This window comes from Pristiophorus japonicus, chromosome 1 (genome assembly GCF_044704955.1).
Source record: "Pristiophorus japonicus isolate sPriJap1 chromosome 1, sPriJap1.hap1, whole genome shotgun sequence".
In the NCBI taxonomy this organism is placed as follows: Eukaryota; Metazoa; Chordata; class Chondrichthyes; family Pristiophoridae; genus Pristiophorus; species Pristiophorus japonicus.
In genome coordinates, this window is record NC_091977.1 from 42,751,989 (window position 1) to 42,772,731 (window position 20,743).

At 46.8% G+C, this 20,743-nt stretch overlaps 1 protein-coding gene across 3 annotated transcripts in view; it reads left to right on the plus strand.

Annotated features, from left to right (window-relative positions):
* LOC139263065 (solute carrier family 22 member 4-like) overlaps positions 1–20,743 on the plus strand; it is a 191,827-nt gene that overhangs the window by 49,442 nt on the left and 121,642 nt on the right. For all 3 annotated transcript variants that reach the window (XR_011593034.1, XM_070878595.1, XM_070878610.1), the window contains exon 2: positions 18,871–18,974. Coding sequence is in view for 2 of the 3 variants with exons in the window: in XM_070878595.1 (XP_070734696.1) it covers positions 18,871–18,974 (104 nt within the window). In the remaining variant the exon portion in view is untranslated. The remainder of the gene's footprint in view (positions 1–18,870; positions 18,975–20,743) is intronic.

Consider the following 20,743-nt stretch of genomic DNA (forward strand, 5'->3'; position numbering starts at 1 on the left):
TGTTATATATGTAAACTTGTATATACCTTGTACAGCCACCAGAGGGCTCATCCCCTGGAGTCCCAAGGGATCCCACAATCCCTTGGGAGCACAGGTACTTAAGGAGGCCTCACAGGCTGGAGAGGCACTCTGGAGACCTGCAATAAAAGACTACGGTCATACTTTACTTTGAGCTCACAGTATCCAGTCAGACTCTTTATTCATATATAATAGGTATCACGATCACGCAGCTGTGTCAAGCGATATTTCTGTAAATGATCCTGTATATGTTCTGAATTATGGTCAGGGTCCCAAGTGGTTCACTGGTACATTCATGGCCAAGGAAGGCAACAAAGTATTTATTGTCAAGCTCAAAAATGGGCAAACCTACAGGAAACATATGGAGCAGACAAAGCTGTGGCACACAGACGAACCGGAACAGTCGGAGGAAGAGACAATCGACGACAAACCAACCTACCTCCAGTCATCAGAGGACTCAGTGGTCATCAGTGAATTGGGACTTTCAATCACTGACATGTTCAATGAAAATGGACTTTCAATCCCTGACATGGCCATTGCCACTCCCACCAGGTCAGCCACCAGTCACAACAGACTCTGAACACTCACCCAAGGCTGGAGTTGAACTGAGACGGTCAACCCGGGAGTGTAAAACATCTGACCATCTCAATTTGTAAAAGACTGTGTTAATATCTCAGAGGGGGGTATTGTCATGTATGTATTTTGGGATCGCTAGCCACTAGATGGCGTCACTGTTGGAGGCCATTGGGCTGAACGCACGTGTGTGCAGCCCAAGTATAAAAGGCCAGCCATTTTGTATATCAGGCACTTTGGGCCTTAATAAAGCAGAGCCAAGGTCATACCTCTTGGAGTTAAACAGTACTCATCTAACAGTTATTGCATACACTACAGTTTGTTCAATTTTTTAAAAAGACACTAGTTGCATTTTGAAGCCAATTATGTCTCATGTGTTGCATTCCAAGTCAGATGGAATGGCATGGAAATAGGTCTGTGCTGGTCAGCCTTATATGGAGTGAAGCTGCTGTCATCTGTTCACACGAGGAGTGGGAATGGGAGAAGTTAGTGGATGGAGGGTCATGGATATGGTAAGTGACAGGAGACCAAGAATGAGGGGAGAATACAGAGGTTGAGCAGGTAGTTCAGGGAAGATGCAGGGGTAGTGATAGGAATGAGAGGGTCGGGAAGAGGAGGAGGTAATGGGGAGATCAAGGAGTAGAGGACATGATGGCAGCATGAGACTGGGCAAAAGCACAAGTCATTGAGAGTTGTTATGGGCCACATTATTCCAAGTAACCCCACCCTAACTGGAGCTTATCGTCATTGGTGGCTCCTTTCCTCACCATACCAAACATCTCACCCAAAAGAAACAAAGACCATGACAGAGAGATAAGCACAGAGAGAGGAAGTAAAACAAGTTAGGGAGAGATAATTGCTAATCATATTAGCTTAGTTGCTCAGCTCTCTGAGACTCCACTCCTCATTTTGCTCTTGACCTTCCCTCTGCTGCCGAGTTGGAGGGTTTGGATAAGGCAATAAAAGTTATAGGACTAGACTTTCCACTTTTTTTTGCATCAATACCGCCCACGTAATGTCCATTTTAATGCTGAGATGAGGTATAACAGCCAGATATCGTCCATTTAGCCACAAAATGGAAACTAGCGCCCATGTATCACTCACTTATCACCCAGCGTTACTTTCGGCATGTAGTTAACGCCGAAAATTAATAATACTGCCCGCCCACTTTTTTCTGCCGTAAAGATCAGAGTGGGCGAAACTAACACCCATGATATCGCCGAGCGTTACTTTCAGCACCTCGCCCACATATCGCCAAAAATATCACTCACCGAAAAAACCGCTGAGAAAAAGTTGCTCTGACCTGAACTAAACCCAATAGTATGGACACCATTTTGCAAATCAGAGGTCGGTTCATCTAAAAGGCTGCTTCAACTTCTGGGGAGCTTTGATGTACTCTGGAGTTCTTTTAAGGTGATTTGAACATCTGAACAAACATCTTATCATACTGCGGACGACTTGAATTTATTTTAGGTGTCTTAGTCGGTAAATTTATTGTTTGTGAACAATAGGCATAATACTAATTGTTATTGTAATGAGGCCTGTAATTTCTCAGCCTGTCTTGATGACTACACACATGCTGTAGACTAGAGATGGCAGAAGGTATATTCAAGAGCATTATTTGCCCAATCAAAGAGGTGGCAGACTGCTGAGGAGGACGAGACCTTACACCCCACGCACTTACAGGGAGAAGCGGTCTTACCTGAACTTGACCGATAACACGTCCCTTAGGAGACTGCACTTCCAGAAAGAGGTTATCAATGAGATATGACAGCTCATCAGGGGAGATGTGCAGCCTGCCAGCACCATCAGTATTGCACTGTCAGTTGATGTCAAGATCACCGCGGCACTTACCTTCTACGCATCGGGTTCCTTTCATGCCTCATCTGGCGATATTTGCGCTATATCTTAGCATGCCACACATTGCTGCATTTGACGGGTGACTGAAGCCCTTTACGCATGCAGGATGGACTTTATCAGCTTCCCTATGACCAGGGAGACATAGAGTTAGAGGGCTCTAAGATTCTCCAGGATTGCAAACTTCCCCAAGGTGCAGGGAGCAATAGACTGTACGCAGATCGCCATGCGGGCACTTTTTCAGTATGCAGAGGTTTTTCGGAATCGAAAGGGATTCCACTTCCTAAATGTGCAACTAGTTGTCGACCACCAGCAAATTATTATGGCAGTAAATGCAAAATTTCCAGCCAGCATCTATGATGCTCATATCCTGCGTGAGAGCACTGTATCTGACATGTTTATCAGCAACAAGGTCAATGCTGGATGCTTGGTGACAAAAGATATGGCCTCGCCACCTGGCTGATGAACCCCCTGCGTAACACCCAGACAGAAGCCGAGAAGCAATACAATGAGAGCCACAGAGCCACACGCAATACCGTTGAGAATACGATTAGAGTGTTTAAGCAGCGCTTTAGATGCCTGGACCACTCAAGAGACGAGTTACAATACTACCCTGAGCAGGTAACTCATTTCGTGGTGCTCAATTCATGCTGCACAACTTAACTATCAGGAGGGGACAAGAATTGCCAAAAGGGACTGCCAGTCCACCTCAGGAGAGAGAGGAAGAGGAGGAAGAGGAGGACGAGGAGGTGGACACTGACCTCTGGGCAGGCAATCAGGCTGACGCTGAAACCATGCCCCCGCCCCCCTCTAGACCGCAGGAAAGGGCCCGTGGTGGCTACATAGCTACAATACTCTTCCGTCAGCAGCTCATAAATGAGCGCTTTGCTTGAAGTAACATTGGTGATATTGACAAAGCTGCAAGACTGCGGTGTCTGCAGCTCATAAATGAACATTGTGCATTACCTTGGTGACAGTTAAAGTTTAAGTTGATTCAAGTGACGTTAAATTATCCCCTTTCATGTTAAGGAATCACCAGTGTGTAACGATGCAGCTATCTGAGACAATGCACAACAAAATTATGTGAAATAAAAAAATTTAATGAGAACATTTGTATAAAATCATAATTATAACTAAAAAAGCACCCCACTCCACCCCACCCCACCCCACAACAAATTTATAACATTTATATTATTCATAAAAATGTTTCCATTTCCAACAAAACGTCATAAATATGGAACACAAATGCAAAAAAACAAGGTACCCCCCCTCCCCCCTTTCCCCCAAACCTCCCAACAAAATAGCAACAACATAAAAATACTGTGACCAACACAACTCCTGCGGCCATGCACCTCACTTTCGTTTCCCCCTCCGCTTCTCCTCCCCACCTCTACCCCTTCCCCTTCCCCTCCCGACTCCAAGCCACCTTGCTGAACTGCTCCTCAGATGCTGCTTCATTGGGGAGGATGACAGCAGATCCGCTGCTTGGACGGATACGGGAGAGGACGGTCCCGAGGAGGGAACGTGCTCTGAGCCAGAAGCAAGATCTTCCTCCTGGCTCTCATGTGTCAATGGCAATGGGGGTGAGGCACCTTGAGGTGCAGTGCCACGTTCCGGGACCACTGGTAGCCCTCTGACACCAGTGTTCCTAGCTATCACCTCCAGGGCCTCCGCCATACGCAACACGTACTCCGTCATGGTGGTGGACATGCTGGCCAGCTGTTGGGATATGCCCCCCATTGTCTGTAGGATCTGCTGACCTATGTTAACACTCCTCCTGGACATGTGTACCATGTTCCCGCTCAGATCTGTCGTTCATGGAGCAGTCCTGCTGCGTCGTACCAACCTCCCCGGGGTCCGCGCCGTCACGGACGGCGGCTAAGTGCTTGGGCCCACTACCTCCACAGTGGAGGAGGGCATGGTCGCAGGAGCACTAAATGTAATCAGTGTTGCATAGATTATGGAGCTTGTTGATGTAGGCTCCTCAAAGTCGGCACTGTCATCAGTGGAGAAGGCACCCTGTAGCTCCACTGGTGAGATTCGGGGCTCCTCAGCATCAGATTGACAATCCCACAGTGAGTCCGACGACAGACCCGCAGCTTCTTGGCTCGGTGGTGTTGAATGGGGCTGCGCTGCTGGCTGATCTACAAAACATAAATGAGGTTATTAGAGGAGAAGCGGGTGCTAGGGTCGCAGGGTGATTCAAACGCTACACACAGCATATTCACAACAAAAGCACTACTGCTATCAAAATCATCACAGACATCACATTTCATGACCATGACGAAATTCTGCATTACAATGGTTTTCATGAGGCCATCATTATTTTTAGAACACTTTTATCAATCATCTATCATATCTAATTGTTCGGAGATGAGTGGGTGTGGCATCTATTGACTTTACATCACGCAATGGTGTATACTTTACTCACGTGGCATCACACCAGGTTCTGTGCTGCTTGCGTGGCCGAACGGGGGTGGCTCCCAATGAGTGCCAGCGTTCGCTCCTCGATGTCTGTCAGCTCGCTGATGACTGGTGGCTCCCCACCCGTGCGCCGTTGCTCGGCCCTATTCTTCGAAAGCTTCTTCTGCAAAAGATAACAACAGCACAACATGGCATAAGATCATTGCATGAGATCATTGCTAGGTACTGTCACACATAACCAACAGATGTAATCATGATTATTATGATAATTATTATTTACCTAAAGATGTACACCGTAAACGCAGGCTTTGAGTAAAACATTCCCGGTATAAGTGCAAGATACCACATCTGGTTTTAATCACTCATTACACTCACAACTCAAATTATATAAATGTATAAGTAAATGTAAATAAATGTAATACTCTGGTGGAATCGACAAGGTCATTCCAGCACTTGCAGCACTGGTTGCCCTCACACACCTCGTTCGTCGCCGACGAGACCACCACGGCTATGTCAGCTCATATCTTCTGGTAAACCTTTGGGGTGGGCTTCCCACGCCCACCCCGGGTCAATTGATCCCAGCGTGACTGCACCTCCTGCAGGAGGGAGGCATTTGCCTCATCGGAGAATCTCCGAGCTAATTTTTGTCCTCCCACTTCTAGCTCCTCTCCCACCTCACTGCTTTCGCCAGTATCCTCAACCTCCACAACGTGGTGTGTCGCCTCATCCATGCCTTCCATTTTAATTATATTTATTTTGCCAAAATCTCCGTGCAAACAACTTTATTTGTACTCTCAATTCTTTTGACTGCTAAATCTCTTTCCTACCTCCCACAACAGCCAAACAACCTCACAACACACCCACACACGCTTTTGGTTCCTCTCTGCTCCCTTTCTCTCTCTCTCCTCTTCTGTGCATGTATTGATGACCCCTGCCCTCCTGAAACGCAGGAAACGACCGTTGACATGGCGTTGCTATGGACGCCGACAGTTTAAGGCAGAAGGTCAAAAATTTAATGCTAACGCCCATTTCAGATCGCTCGCGGTACCGCCCATTTTATAAAATGGAAAGATGAGGTTCTGAAAATGGGCGATAATCCGGCGATCTCAAAACCCATAACAAACGCCAATGCTGGAAATAACGCCCATTTTTGGCCGATCTGCACAATAATGGAAATTCTAGCCCATAGCTTTAGTTTGTGTATTCTGGTGCCTTTAGAAAGTGTATTTAGATGTGGGAGGGATTGAGGTCAGAGAGAAGCATAGCAGATGTTAGTTCAATTTAAAAAAAGACACCAGTTGCATTTTGAAGCCAACTAATTATAGTGTGTAAGCCTGAATCCACTTTTCATCCTTCAACTAATTTAATGGCAAAGTTGCTAATGCCTTGAATGATCACCTATTGTGAAGATGGGACCATCATGCATTTAGCAAACTTGACTCCCACTTTTCTCAAGGTACTTTGGGGTTTCCGCTGAAGCCAGCTTGAACGGATCTTAAAAACACACTCTCCACCTTCCTGTAGTTACCGATTTACCAAAGCATAATATGCAATAGGCTGTGACAACTTTGGCACACTCAGTTTAGGTGAACTCCAAGTTTAAATTTCTGTGTACAAGGGGCAGAGTTTCAGGTAATGACTGTATCTGGGAGAAGGGTTCTGGCATCAGTGTTCGGTGCACATGTTTTGGATTAATCCAAAATAACTTGTGTGTCTGGCGTAAATATGAAGATCTGGCTTAACTCCCAGAAACCCTTGTGGAAATGCGTCAGTCACAGTCTTGTTGCGAATTCACAAGCTAGCATATTTCTCTGATGGTGTAAAGGCTGGATTCCAGCCATGCTTATAAAGTCTGCATGGCTTTGGTCTGTAATACATCCAGGTGTAAGAGAAGGGATTTCTCTGTAGTCTGTCAGAGAGAACAATACTTGATCGCAGGGTGAATAGAAGGCTGACAACTGGTGTTTCCAGCCAATGTGGCTTCTCCTCCCACCCCGCACTCTGCAGTCTGAATGAGATATGAGGGTAGATTTTTAGGCCAGTGAATTGCCGGCACTGCTGCAGAATGGATGCAGTACAGACTTACACGAGGCACATGCTGAAGTCAAGGTCACTCTGAACCTGCACCTTTATTTCACAGCTCTCGAGTGCCTTACTTGCCTGAGACCTGCCTTGGAACAGGTATGCAGTGTCTCCTGTAAGTGCACCCCTGGTGGTAACGTATGCTTGTGGTTACAGGTCATATCTAGTTACAGTCACGTATAGCATGGTAAGATACAGTTATATACAGTAGTGTGAGATACGTGACATCAACCTCCCCCAAGGTCTTATTGCCTTTATTGATTCAGTCTCTCAGGTGGTCTACGCTCTCGCGTGGAGCGTCTTAGTTGTGGTTCAGTTGTTTGCCTTGGTCCTGTTTTTCTTTCGGTGTGATTGCTGGTATCTCGCCTGGGCTATCTGTTTCGTTCAGTATGATTGCTGGTATCTCGCCTGGGCTGTCTGTTGAGACTGCCCTTTCCTCAGGTTGTTCCCTCTGTCTGTCCACCAGGTGTGGTGTGAGTTCCACATTGTAGTCTGCCTCTGGTTCTACTGTTGTTGGTGAAACTACTTTTTACATGGTCTACATGCCTCTGGCAGGTTTGCCCATTGTCCATTTGTACAACCAGTAGCCTGTTTCCTTCCTGGCCTGTTACTGTCCCTGCAAGGCATTTGGGACCCCGGCCATAGTTTAGCACAAACACTTTGTCCTCTATCTCATTCCACCTCCCCCTCGAATTTCGGTCATGGTATCAGTTAGCTTCCGGCGCTTTGCATCAACGATTTCATGCATGTCTGAGAGGATTAACGAGAGCCTAGTCTTTAAGGTCCATTTCATCGATAGTTGTGCGGGGGGAACCCCAGTCAAGATCTGTATGCCAGCAGCAGTCGCGACAGGTGGCTCTGCAGCGTGGGACCTTGGATTCTGAGCATGCCTTGTTTAATGATCTGCACTGTTCGCTCTGCCTGGCCATTGGAGGCCGGCTTGAAAGGTGCCGTCTTGACGTGATTTATATTGTGGTCAACTAGAAAATCGTGAAATTCTGCGCTGGTGAAGCACAGACCATTATCACTGACCAAAATGTCAGGAATGCCGTGCGTTGCAAACATGGTTCTAAGGCTCTCCACAGTGGTGGAGGTGGTGCTCAAGTTTAAAATGGTGCACTTGATCCTTGAAAATTCATCAACGACTACGAGGGACATTTTGCCCATGAATGGGCCCGCATAGTCTGCATGCACCCGTGACCATGGTTTGGTGGACATTACTGAGTTAGGCACAAATGGTGCACTGCTGGATGCAGAGCTCCAAGTCCGTGTCAATGCCAGGCCACCAGACGTGGGATCTGGCTATGGCCTTCATAAGGACAATCCCCGGGTGCTCGCAGTGGAACTCCCGGACAAACGCCTCTCTGCCTCGCAAGGGCATAACTACATGGCTGCCCCACATCAGGCAGTCTGCCTGTAGTGATAGTTCATGCATGCGCCTATGGAAGGGTTTGATCTCCTCGGGGCAGGCATCGCGAGCCTCTGCCCAGTCACCAGTTAAAACACATCTTTTGACTAAGGATAACGTGGGGTCGCTGGTCGTCCAGGCTCTGATTTGGCGAGCCGTCAAGGGCGAACCTGTGGATTCAAAGGCATTGATTGCCATGACTATCTCACAGTCCTGTTCATCGGACACTTCCGTGGTCGCCAGGGGTAGCCTGCTAAGCGCATCGGCACAGTTGTCTGTGCCTGGTCTGTGCTTTATTGTGTAGTCGTAAGACGCCAGCATGAGTGCCCACCGCTGAATGCGCGCCGAGGCGTTGCCGTTTATTGCCTTGCACTCAGATAGCAGGGACGTGAGGGGTTTGTGGGCGGTTTCTAACGCAAACTTGGCCCCGAAAAGGTATTGGTGCTTCTTTTTGACACCGTACACGCACGCGAGCGCCTCCTTCTCAACCATACCGTACCCGCGCTCTGCCCGCGAAAGTGACCTGGAGGCATAAGCAATAGGTTGTAATTTACCTGCATCATTGACATGTTGTAAAACGCACCCGACCCCGTACGCTGACACATCACATGTAAGAACTAGCTTTTTACCTGGGTCAAAAAAGGCTAAAACACTCTTGGAACATAGAAGGTTGCGTGCCTTATTGAAGGCATGTTCTTGGGCGTCCCCCCAAAACCAATCGCACCCCTTTCTGAGTAGCATGTGGAGAGGCTCCAGCAGCGTGCTTAAGTTCTGCATAAAGTTCCCAAAGTAATTGAGTAGCCTGAGAAAGGCGCGCAGTTCCGAGACATTCCGGGGCCTGGGTGCCAGGCGAATCGCTTCGGTTTTGGATTCTGTTGGGCGGATTCCATCAGCGGCAATCCTTCAGCCCAAACATTCAACCTCAGGCGCGAGAAACAGACACTTGGATTTCTTAACTCTTAGGCCTACCCGATCCAATCGACTTAGTACTTCCTCCAAATTGCAGAGATGGGAGTCGGTGTCCTGCCTGTGATGAGTATGTCATCTTGAAATACAACCGTCCCCGGGATGGACTTGAGCAGACTCTCCATGTTGCGCTGGAATATGGCAGCTGCCGACCTAATGCCGAATGGGCATCGATTGTACATAAAAAGGCCTCGATGTGTGTTGATGGTGGAGAGTAGCTTAGACTCTTCGGTCAGTTCTTGCGTCATATATGCAGATGTGAGATCTAGTTTCGAGAAAAGTTTTCCTCCAACCAATGTGGCAAATAGGTCCTCCGCTCTGGGCAGCAGGTATTGGTCCTGTAGGGAGACTCTGTTTATGGTAGACTTGTAATCCCCACAGATTCGTACGGATCCATCAGACTTCATGACGGGGACGATGGAACTTGCCCAGTCGCTAAATTACACGGGTGAGATAATGCCTTCCCGCAGAAGCCGGTCCAGTTCGTGTTCAATCTTTTCCCTCATCACATAAGGCACAGCTCTAGCCTTGTGATGGACTGGTCTGGCATCATGTGTGATGTAGATTTTAACTTTAGCCCCTTTGAAGGTGTCCACACCTGGCTGAAAGAGATGTTCAAAACGGCTTAGTACAGTTGAGCAGGAGGTCTGTTCCTCTGACGACATGGCGTGAACATCATCCCATCTCCAATTTAGTTTTGCCAGCCAGCTTCTCCCCAACAGTGCTGGGAGATCTCCGGGGACAATCCACAGGGGAAGTCAGTTCACCGTCCCTTTGTGTGTGACTGAGAGCATGGCGCTGCCAAGGACTGGGACGATTTCTTTGGTATAGGTCCTTAGTTTGGTGTCGGTCTTTGTGAGTTTTGGTCTGTCTCTTATGTGTGGCCACAGCTGTTCAAATTGTTGGACGCTCATGAGAGATTGACTAGCTCCCGTGTCCAGTTCCACGTTGACGGGTATCCCGTTGAGTAGGACCCTTATCATTATTGGCGGCGTCTTGTTGTAAGAACAGTGGACATTGATCGTGTTGACCCGCTGTACCTCGGCGTCCCGGGCACTGTCCCCACCATCTTCTGGTCCGCTTTCCAACCCTTCCAATTCGTATACCAGCCAAGCTGCTGTTTTTCTGCACATGAGAGCCAGATGCCCTTTATAGTTTCAGTTCCTGCAAACAGCATGCTGAAATCGACACCCCCTTGTTGAGTGCCTTCCCCCACATCTCCAGCACAGACCGCTTCCATTGTTTCCGAAGGATGAGCTGCGTCTGGCTGATCTCTCTTGAGCTTCTCTCAATCTGTAATTGATTGCTCGCATTGTGGGTTGATGAGGTGTGAACGGCCTTTCATGTGGCCCTTGATGGTTTCTGGCACCACTGCCTGCTGTTGAAGGCCTGCTTTCCTGCCTTTGTCTGTGTGTGGGGGTAGCGGCTTGTTTCACGCTGTGAACCCCTTGTTCAGATGTTTCGTTAGTTGTTGTACCCGCAGTATAGATCAACCTCGTTTCTTCTCCTGCCAAGAATGTCTGTGCAACCAGTGCTGCTGCCTCTAGGTTCAAGTTCTTGGTCTCTATAAGCTTTTGGAATATGCCTGTGTGGCCTATTCCTTCAATAAAAAAGTCTCTCAGTACTTCTCTCCTTAGTTCATTGGAGAACTCACATAAACTAGCCAACCTCCGAAGTTCCGCCACAAAGTCAGGTATGCTCTGGCCCACACAGCGTCTGTAGTTGTAGAACCTGTGTCTGGCCATGTGTAGGCTGCTCGCTGGCTTCAGGTGGTCTCTTACCAGTGTGCTCAACTCCTCAAACGACTTGCTTGCTGGTTTCTCGGGTGCCAGCAGGTCCTTCATTAAGGCGTATGTTTTCGAGCCACAGCTGGTCAAGAGATGGACTCTTCTCTTGTCTGCCTTATCGTTGCCCAACCAGTCTGTGGTTACAAAGCTTTGCTGGATCTTTTCTATAAAGTCCTCCCAATTGTGTCCAGCATTGTATTTCTCATCTGAGCCGTTGGTAGCCATTCAGTGGATTCTGTGATCCCGTAACTCGTCACCACTGTAAAGTCCTGACCCTGCAGTACAGACTTTTCGAGGCACATGCTGAAGTCAAGGTCACTCAAGACCTGCACCTTTATTTCACAGCTCTCGAATGCCTCACTTGCCTGAGACCTGCCTTTATATACCTGTGTGGAACAGATATGCAGTGTCTCCTGCAAGTGCACTCCCTGGTGGTAACGGGTCATATCCAGTTACAGTCATGTATAACATGGTAAGGTCCAGTTGTATACAGTAGTGTGAGATACATGACATAAAGGTTAGGAAATCAGACAGAGATCCATATTTGTGGCTCCCTGAGAAACTTGCTCAGCACTTGATCTCCATTCTAGTATGGTGACACACGATTCTGTTATGTGATAGATTGAAGATTTGTCTTGTACTAGAGCATAAGAAACATTGGCCTGGATTTTGCAGTCAGCGGCGAAGTGATGCCGCTCACTGCTGACCTCAAAGAAAGATGCCCACAAAGATCAAAGGATCTCTGTGACTTCACCTCTCCCGATATTGTTCATTTAAATGTAACGCCAAGTCTAGGGGATCTCCAGCGTCCAGCAACAGTGATATCATCAAGCTGGCTAAGAAGCTAATCACATTGAAGAATTCTCACAGCCAACATTGATTTTCATTCACTTTTTACTCATTTTACAGAGAATGATACAATGATTGGGACATACACCTGGGATTAAGGTAGAAGCAGAAATATAAACATTACTTTAAAAATAACATTATATTAAAAACCATGGCATTTTTTATCATAATGTAAAAATTTGACAGTCCACAAATATAAAATTAGTTTTTCAGGGTCAGGATAGTTGTGCAGCAGTAATTATGACTCATTAAAAACCCAGGTACACCTCATTCAACTAGACTGAACTTTTTCGGGGTTTAACAGTGATATTCCAGCATTAAAGGGGAAATTTTCATAAGTTCAGTGATTTTAATAGATTGCCTGCTGTGGGGAGTTCAACAACTCGGCCTGTGGATGAATAGGGAATGACGGGCAGCTACTTCTGTATTTTGCCGTTTAACTGCGCATGTGTATGCTCCAGAAGTTGCTGTCAGGTTCACAGTTGTAATGATGGTGAATGCGGACAGTTTCACAGTCATTAGAACCAGAAATTCCGGGCCAATTTATATTTGATCTTTTTATAGGGAAAGAAGGTGCATTTATATCATCATCATAGGCAGTCCCTCAAAACGAGGATGACTTGATTCCATGCCGAAAAGGGATGAGTTTACAGGTGTTTCAATGAAGGACCTAATATTCAGATCCAGAACTACATGTTGAAGGGTGGAAGATGCCTGTGGGTGGATTTTTTTAATGCCTGGTGCCCGTTCCACACCAGCCACCACACTGGCTTGATAGAGCAAGGTCTTGGTCTAGTGGCGAGGATTAACCAAGACGACTGGAGACCAGCTCTGCTGCACAGGCCGAGCTTGCACATATCACGGTGTGGGCTGGCCCGTGCTGCCCCTGGGCCTTCGCCTCTCCTGGGCCCCGATCACATCCCTCTACAATCTCTCGCTGCTCCTTCGCCCCGACCTTTCGTCGCTACTTCTGTACCTGGCCACGCTCCAATCACCGACCTGGACCTTGATGACGTCCCTCTTCACTGCGGTTGCCCTCCGGTGCAGCACCTTGCGCTGTACCTTGAAGTGGTACGCCACCACGCTGCCCATGGCTGCCGCTCATCGCTCCTTTTATGGCCATGACCTGCCGCTGATGGTCTCATGCAGGTCGGGACCGCCATGCTTTTTATCTTATCACCTTACTATCAAGTTCTCATAAAATCCAAATGTGCTTCACAGCTGATTCATTATTTTCTCAAGTCGCAGTTGTTATATAGGCAAACATGGCAGCCAATTTACAGACAGCAAGATTTGTTAAAGAGCATACAGGATGAATACCCAGTTTGTGAGTTCTGACCAATGGTCATCGACCTGAAACGGTAACCCTGTTCCTCCCTCCACAGATGCTGCCGACCTGCTGAGTATTTCCAGCATTTTCTGTTTTTACTCTGTTCTTGTTGTTGTTCACCCTTGTCTATTCATCATCATAGGCAGTCCCTCGAAATCGAGGAAGACTTGCTTCCACTCCTAAAGTGAGTCCTTGGGTGGCTGAACAGTCCAATGTGAGAGCCACAGACCCTGTCACAGATATGGGACAGACATTCGTCGAGGGAAGGGGGGTGGGATTGATTGGCCACACGCTCCTTCCGCTGCCTGCGCCTGGCCTCTTCACACTCGCGGCATTGAGATTCGAAGAGGTCAACGCCCTCCCGGATTCACTTTCTCCACCTAGGGCGGCCTTCGGCCAGGGACTCCCAGGTGTCTGTGGGGATGTCGTACTTTATCAGGGAGGCTTTGAGGGTGTCCTTGTAACGTTTCCGCTGCCCATCTTTGGCTCGTTTGCCGTGTAGGAGCTCCGCACAGAGCAATTCCTTAGGGAGCCTTGTGTCTGGCATGCGAACTATGTGGCCTGCCCAGTGGAGCTGATCAAGTGTGGTCAGTGCTTCAATGCTGGGGATGTTAGCCTGGACGAGGACACTGATGTTGGTGCGCCTGTCCTCCCAGAGGATTTGCAGGATCTTAGGAAGACATCGTTGGTGATATATCTCCAGCGACTTGAGGTATCTTCTGTACATCGTCCATGCCTCTGATCCATACAGGAGGGCAGGTATTACTACAGCCCTTTAGACCATGAGCTTGGTGGTAGATTTGAGGGCCTGGTCTTCGAACACTCTTTTCCTCAGGCAGCCAAAGGCTGCACTGGCTCACTGGAGGCAATGTTGAATCTCCGCATCAATGTCTGCCTTTGTTGCTAAAAGGCTCCCGAAGTATGGGAAGTGGTCCACGTTGTCGAGAGCTGCACCGTGAATCTTGATGACTGGGGGGCAGTGTTGTGCGGCGCGGACAGGCTGGTGGGGGACCTTTGTCTTACGGATGTTAAGCGTGAAGCCCATGCTTTCATATGCCTCGGTGAATACATCGACTATATCCTGGAGCTCAGCCTCAGAATGCGCGTAGACGCAGGTGTTGTCCGCATACTGTAGCTCAACAACAGAGGTTGGGGTGATCCTGGACCTGGCCTGGAGGCGGTGTAGGTTAAACAGCTTCCCACTGGTTCTATAGTTTAGTTCTACTCCAGCGGGGGGGCTTGTTGACTGTGAGGTAGAGCATAGCAATGAGGAAGATTGAGAAGAGGGTTGGAGCGATGACGCAGCCCTGTTTGACCCCGGTCCGGACGTGGATTGGGTCTGTAATGGAACCGCTGGTAACGATCTGGACTGCATGTCGTCGTGGAGCAGGCGAAGGATGTTGACAAACTTTTGGGGGCATCCAAAACGGAGGAGGGCGCTCCATAAACCCTCACGGTTGATAGTGTCACAGGCCTTTGTAAGATCGAAAAAGGCCATGTATAAGGCTGGCGCTGCTCCCTGCATTTTTCCTGCAGCTGTTGCACTGCAATGATCATGTCTGTTGTACCTCGTAGGGGACGAAATCCGCACTGTGATTCTGGGAGGAGGTGCTTGGCCACAGGGAGAAGACGGTTGAGGAGAACTCTAGCGACAACTTTCCCAGTGGCTGATAGCACGGAGATTCCCCTATAGTTGCCACAGTCGGACTTGTTCCCCCTTTTAAAGATGGTCACGATCACTGCATCTCTGAGATCGCCTGGCATGATCTCCTACCTCCAAATGAGTGAGATGAGGTCATGTATCTGCGCCAACAGCGCCTCTCCATCATACTTTAGCGCCTCAGCACGAATTCCATTTACTCCCGTACCTTGTCTATTACCAGTGGGTTGATTGGATGTTAAAGATCCCATGATAGTATTTGAAAAAGCTGTAGAAGTATCTAACGCAGGCTAACAGTCGAGAATTTGTTCGTGTATTTTTATTTTTCCAGGCTGCTAATGAGCCAAGGCTAGTAGAGCATCCAGTCGCTATCCAATCTAATGCAAAACCTTTCAATCACAGACACATAAGAGTATAAGAAATAGGAGCAGGTGTAGGCCAAACGACCCCTCGAGCCTGCTCTGCCATTCAATAAGGTCATGGCTGATATGATCTTGGCCTCAACTCCATTTTTCTGCCTGTTCCCCATAACCCTTGATTCTCCTATTGTTCAAGAATCTGTCTATCTCCACCTCAAATATATTCAATGATTCAGCTTCCACGACTCCCTGGGGTAGAGAATTCCAAAGATTCACAACCCTTTGAGAGAAGAAATTCCCCCTCATCTCCATCTTAAATGGATGACCCCTTATTCTGAAACTATGACCCCTATTTCTAGATTCCCCCATGGAGGGAAACATCCTCTCGGCATCTACCCCCTCAGAATCTTATATGTTTCAATAAGATCACCTCTCATTCTGCTAAACTCCAATGAGTATAGGCCCAACCTGTTCTACCTTACTTCATAGAAACATAGAAACATAGAAAATAGGTGCAGGAGTAGGCCATTTGGCCCTTTGAGCCTGTACCACCATTCAATAACATCATGGTTGATCATTCACCTCAGTACTCCTTTCCTGCTTTCTCTCCATACCCCTTGATCCCTTTAGCCGTAAGGGCCATATCTAACTCTCTCTTGAATATATCTAACGAACTGGCATCAACAACTCTCTGTGGTAGAGAATTCCACAGGTTAACAATTCTCTGAGTGAAGAGGTTTCTCCTCATCTCAGTCCTAAATGGCTTACCACTTATCCTTAGACTGTGACCCCTGGTTCTGGACTTCCCCAACATCGGGAACATTCTTCCTGCATCTAACCAGTCCAGTCCCGTCAGAATTTTATATGTTTCTATGAGATCCCCCCTCATTCTTCTAAACTCCAGTGAATACAAGCCCAGTCGATCCAGTCTCTCCTCATATGTCAGTCCTGCCATCCCGGGAATCAGTCTGGTGAACCTTCGCTGCACTCCCTCAATAGCAAGAACGTCCTTCCTCAGATTAGGAGACCAAAACTGAACACAATATTCCAGATGAGGCCTCACCAAGGCTCTGTACAACTGCAGCAAGACCTCCCTGCTCCTATACTCAAATCCCCTAGCTATGAAGGCCAACATGCGATTTGCCTTCTTCACCACATGCTGTACCTGCATGCCAACTTTTAATGACAGATGTACCATGACACCCAGATCTCGTTACACCTCCCCTTTTACTAATCTGTCGCCATTCAGATAATATTCTGCCTTCCTGTTTTTGCCACTAAAGTGGATAACCTCGCATTTATCCACATTATAATGCATCTGCCATGCATTTGCCCACTCACCTAACCTGTCTAAGTCCCCTGCAGCCTCTTAGCTTCCTCCTCACAGCTCACATTGCCACCCAGCTTAGTGTCATCTGCAAACTTGGAGATATTACATTCAATTCCTTCATCTAAATCATTAATGTATATTGTAAATAGCTGGGGTCCCAGCACTGAACCCTGCGGCACCCCACTAGTCACTGCCTGCCATTCTGAAAAGGACCCGTTTATTTCCACTCTTTGCTTCCTGTCTGCCAACCAGTTCTCTATCCACGTCAATCCATTACCCCCAATACCATGTGCCTTAATATTTCACATTAATCTCTTGTGTGGGACCTTGTCAAAAGCTTTTTGAAAGTCCAAGTACACCACATCCACTGGTTCTCCCTTATCCACTCCACTAGTTACATCCTCAAAAAACTCCAGAAGATTTGTCAAGCATGATTTCCCTTTCATAAATCCATGCTGACTTGGACCGATCCTGTCACTGCTTTCCAAATGTGCTGCTATTACATCTTTAATCATTGATTCCAGCATTTTCTCCACCACCGATGTCAGGCTAACCGGTCTATAATTCCCGGTTTTCTCTCTCCCTCCTTTTTAAAAAAAATGGGGTTACATTACCTACCCTCCAATCCATAGGAACTGAACCAGAGTCCATGGAATGTTGGAAAATGACCACCAATGCATCTACTATTTCTAGGGCCACTTCCTTAAGTACTCTGGGATGCAGACTAATAAGCCCTGGGGATTTATCGGCCTTCAGTCTCTTCAATTTCCCTAACACCATTTCCTGACTAATAAGCATTTCCCTCAGTTCCCCCTTCTCGCTAGATCCTCGGTCCCCTGGTATTTTCGGGAGGTTATTTGTGTCTTCCTTCGTGAAGACAGAACCAAAGTATTTGTTCAATTGGTCTGCCATTTCCTTGTTCCCCATTATGAATTCATCTGATTCTGACTGCAAGGGACCTACATTTGTCTTCACTAATCTTTTTCTCTTCACACATCTATAGAAGCTTTTGCAGTCAGTTTTTATGTTCCCTGCAAGCTTACTCTCATACTCTATTTTCCCCCTTCTAATTAAACCCTTAGTCCTCCTCTACTGGATTCTAAATTTCTCCCAGTCCTCAGGTTTGCTGCTTTTTCTGGCCAACTTATATGCCTCTTTCTTGGATTTAACACTTTCCCTAATTTCCTTCCCTTTTTTATTCTTACGCCACACAGTGATGTACAATTGTTTGGTTCATGCATGTGATCTTTTCAGTTCAGCCAAGTGTGCTTGTAATTTATCTTGATTATTAACTGTTCTGTAACACAAAGCACCTCTCTAGTCTCTCTGTTGTTTGGCTGGAATCATCCACCAATACAAATTTCAGCCAGGGTATCCAGGAATCCGATCCTACATCGCCAATGTGGTATATTCTTTACAACATCACATCACACAGACTTTACAAGATGGCTCTTAACACAGGAACTTGTCAGGTGATCTGTCATCTAATGCCTTTTTTGTATCTACAGCAATGACTGCATTACCACAGTGGTCCTATCTAGTTCTATCGCATTATCTAGTTCACTAGATGGAGCTGTATATTACACCCATCACCACTGGCTCAGAGCAACTATAGATGACCTATAAATGCAGTGCTTCCTACATCCAGAGAGAAAAATAAACTGTATTGTGATGATGGGATTGTTTCCACTAGTCAATGAGACTGTAACAATAGGTCTCAAATTTAAGATAATCACAAAATTAATTAAAGGGGAGGTTTGAAAAAAAACCTTTGGTGGTTAGAATATGGAACTATTTGCCTCAGACTGTTGTTGAAGCATAAATTCTCCACAACGAGCAAGAAAGTGGAACTGGGTGGTTCTCGGATAATAAACATCAGTACAGGGTGTGATAAATGGCCATTTTGTGTGCTGTAACATTCTATGATTCTATGAAGAATGTTCACTTGGGTAAGGTACCGGAGAGCCCTGATACCCGGAGAGACACATCCCAACATCATGCATGACCTGTAGGTGAAAAGATGGAAAATTGGGGAAAAGTTGGGCATTTGCATGTGCTGTTAAAAAGAAACAAAAATTATCAAACAACTGCTGCAAAGCTCTTCTTATAAGACATCCGAAGAATTTTACAACATATTTTAACATTATTCTTGACAAAAAAGAGGTGATTCTTTTCCAAAAGGAGAATCTGCATTTGAGTGATTTTAATTATTTTGCCTTTCTTGCAGTGGGACCTAGTTTGTGAGGATAATTGGAAAGGACCCTTTACCGTGTCAATGATTTTTCTGGGGATGACAAGTGGTGCATTTGTCTCCGGACACATTTCAGACAGGTACAGCTACAATCCTTGTATTCAGTTTAAAGAGAAAACATTCCAACTATGGGTCAATGCAATGAGAGTCAACCCTGTGGGAATGTAGAGGCAACTAATTGTTGGTACATGTTTGCTTAAGGAGGGCCCTGTAGACAGGAATTCTTGGCCTGTTATGCTGCGGTGCTGAAACAAAAGGGCAACTTGTGAAACTCTGACATCCTAGGTTTCTGAAAGCAGATAGCAGCAGTCTCGTTTCTAGTCAGAGGAAGATTTTAATTTACAGGTTACAATTCAATCCCGAGTTGCACTATTCCCTATCTTAAATTATTCAATTTGTGCCATCAGATATGCTTTGGCTTGACTTGGTGCTACTTGTTTACCTCAGGGTTCTGGTTGCAATTTTGGTCCTCCACGTCCTGCTACAACCTTAGCCTCTGACGCCAACCTTTGACCTCTGGTCCTCATTTCAATCTTGACTTTAATCTTTCCAGATAGCATGGTATCTGAAGGCATTTGAACAGACCTGATTGGCATTTCTGTCTGCCTTCTAGGTTCCATTTTGACCTCTAATTCATCCCTAGCCTACCTGCACTGTATATAACACTTTGGACTAAAAGCATAGAAAATGTTTTGGCTTTTAGCTGATCAATGTCTTTACTTCCTTGCTTCATTCTTGTTACATGCTGAGAGCCCCTTGTAGGAGCAAAGTTATTTTCCACTGACAATGCCTACTCTGCAATGTGATGCCTCTAATCCTTGCATGGTGCCACACTCCCTGTAACATCGTGGCTGGGCATGCAGTCCTGTTTTTTTTTTTCTCTCTGGCTCTTACTGCTGCCCCCTACTACTGTTGCTAGCTACAGACGAGAGGAAAGCAACTGTATGACATTGTCTTTTGATCTTAGGTATCCCACCAACATCTCCTATTGCAGGACAGTGATCACCATTGCCCTCCTCCGCTGACTCTCTCATCCAATTGCAATCTTTCTGGTGCAGAAAGGTTATTTATTGTCATAGCCCAACATGGGGAACATTATTAGTGATTTGCGTCCAAGTTCCTACTACTAAGCTTACTTAGCGTGGTCCTTAAGCCAAATGGGCAGAATCTAAAATTACAGGATCACACAACATTAGAAAAGTTCAGCAAAGAAATATGAATGACTTATGAAAGAAAGAAGAACGATTTGCATTTATACAGCACCTTTCACGACGTCCCAAAGCACTTTACAGCCACTGAAGTACTTTTTTGAAGTGTAGTTACTATCGTAACCTGGGAAACACAGCAAGCTCCCACAAACAGCAATGTAATAATGACTAAATAATCTGGGGGTGAAATTGCCCTTTTTTAAAGCCCCATTAGCACCTCCGGGGGACGCTAATGGGGCGCAAGGAGGTTATCACCCAGGGGAAAGGGTCGACAGCACCTCTGGTGAAATTGCCCCGGAGGTTTGGCAGGGGGAGGGTGGGGTGGGGGGCATTGTGCCAGTTGCGGCCTGTGATTAATGCCCTAGGCAGGCGCACACACGGCGATTACATCATCGCCCTGCAACACTCCCTCAGCAATACAATGGAGTGTCAGTCTAGATTATTGTGCACAAGTCTCTGGAGTGGAATGTGAACCCATGACCTTCTGACTCAGAGTCAAGAGTGCTACCCATTGAGCCACGGCTGACACAGCTGAAGCAGGTGTGTCAATGTGGATAACTGGTGAGAGCTGAACAATGGCTTCAAAAAAGCATCATAACCAACCTCCCCTGAAAGCTGCCAACTAAACAGCAGCCCTGACT